The sequence below is a fragment of the Seriola lalandi genome, unplaced genomic scaffold (assembly GCF_002814215.2).
Source record: "Seriola lalandi dorsalis isolate HSWRI2012SDOR001 ecotype SW California unplaced genomic scaffold, Sedor1 jcf7180001975778, whole genome shotgun sequence".
Taxonomy (NCBI): Eukaryota; Metazoa; Chordata; class Actinopteri; order Carangiformes; family Carangidae; genus Seriola; species Seriola lalandi.
In genome coordinates, this window is record NW_019446444.1 from 1 (window position 1) to 1,537 (window position 1,537).

Sequence of the window (1,537 nt, forward strand, 5' to 3'; positions counted from 1 at the left end):
TTTATAAGGTTTACTGCAACAAAGCCTTACTGGTCAGCGCTCTCTGTCTTTGTATTTCTTTAGGTGATAGTGCAGCGGTGCCTTGCAGCTCGTAGCCTGACCCATGTGAAGGCCGGCTGCATCATGTGCGGCTACCTCAAACTGTTGCCTATGTTCCTCATGGTGTTCCCCGGCATGATCAGCAGGGCCCTCTACCCCGGTCTGTGGCTTCCTCTTCATCCCACTTGAAAAAGAAACATCTCAAAGTACAATATAATAACTGCAGGAGATACCACTGTGGTAAAAGTGTTATCAGAGGTGTGTGTGTGTGTGTGTGTTTCTATTCACCTGTAGATGAGGTTGGCTGTGTCGTCCCTGAAGTGTGTAAGAGGGTGTGTGGCACTGAGGTGGGCTGCTCCAACATTGCGTATCCTAAACTGGTGGTTTCAATCATGCCCAGTGGTGAGGAACACATGACAAGTATTGACTACCTTTAAAGAAAAGGAGAAGTCTTAACTTATGTTTCTCATCCGTTTCCCCTCTCTCCGCCTTTTTTCCAACTTCCTCTGCTCGACTCTCCGTCCCCTTCTTCTTCTTCTCCCACCCACCTTCCCTCGTGCTGTCTCTCTGTGCAGGATTGCGAGGTCTGATGCTGGCTGTGATGTTAGCTGCTCTCATGTCCTCCTTGGCCTCCATCTTTAACAGCAGCAGCACTCTGTTCACCATGGACATCTGGACTCGCATCAGACCACAGGCCACGGAGCGTGAGCTCATTATTGTGGGCAGGTAAATGGACGCCGTCGTGGTAAACAGAATCTACCTTGGACTTCTCAACATTTTGAATCCTTTGCATTTCTCTATGTCTGTCCCCTCTTCTCACGTAGAACTAGCTGCCTCTTGTGCTAATGCAAATGTAACTTGACTGGAGAGGTTTATATAAGCTCCCAGAAATTTCATGATGCATTGTTGTGACCCACAAGGTCTTCATCAGCGAAAAATCCATGTAAACTGATCATATGACGCAAAAACACCCAACATCCACGCACAATTTACTATGCAGCTAAAAAAACATCTTTACACTGATATGGTTTGGGTTAAAGTTCGACTAATTTGGCTTTTTTAAGGACTATTTTTTTTAGATACCAATAGCTAATAGTTTGTGCCATTGAATATTTCAAAATTTGGATATTTGGTGATCGAAACTGTTCCCAATTTCTTCCTCTATTATTAATGAGACATCCTCTCCTGTAGAGTGTGGGTGCTGTGCATCGTAGCCATCAGTATCTGTTGGATCCCGGTCGTCCAGGCGGCTCAGAGCGGTCAGCTGTTTGATTACATCCAGTCAATCTCAAGCTATCTGGCCCCCCCTATCGCCTCAGTCTTCCTGCTGGCTGTGTTTGTTAAGAGGGTCAATGAGATGGTGAGATGTCATCTGCATACATGGTTACACATGGATATATTACGATGAAACACCGTGTGAAATCCTTCTCACACAACATTTAATATTTTTCTCTGCCTTCACCTCAGGGTGCTTTCTGGGGCCTGATTGGTGGTCTGG

General features: G+C 45.9%; 1 protein-coding gene across 1 annotated transcript; it reads left to right on the forward strand.

The window, feature by feature from the left end:
- Window positions 1-58: 58 nt before the first annotated feature.
- Window positions 59-1,531, forward strand: LOC111655853 (sodium/glucose cotransporter 2-like; the record flags this gene model as incomplete). Its single annotated transcript, XM_023407390.2, has 5 exons — window positions 59-199; window positions 334-441; window positions 615-765; window positions 1,231-1,399; window positions 1,507-1,531. Coding segments are annotated over exons 1-5 (529 nt in total), but the record flags the coding sequence as incomplete, so codon positions are not given.
- Window positions 1,532-1,537: the final 6 nt, after the last annotated feature.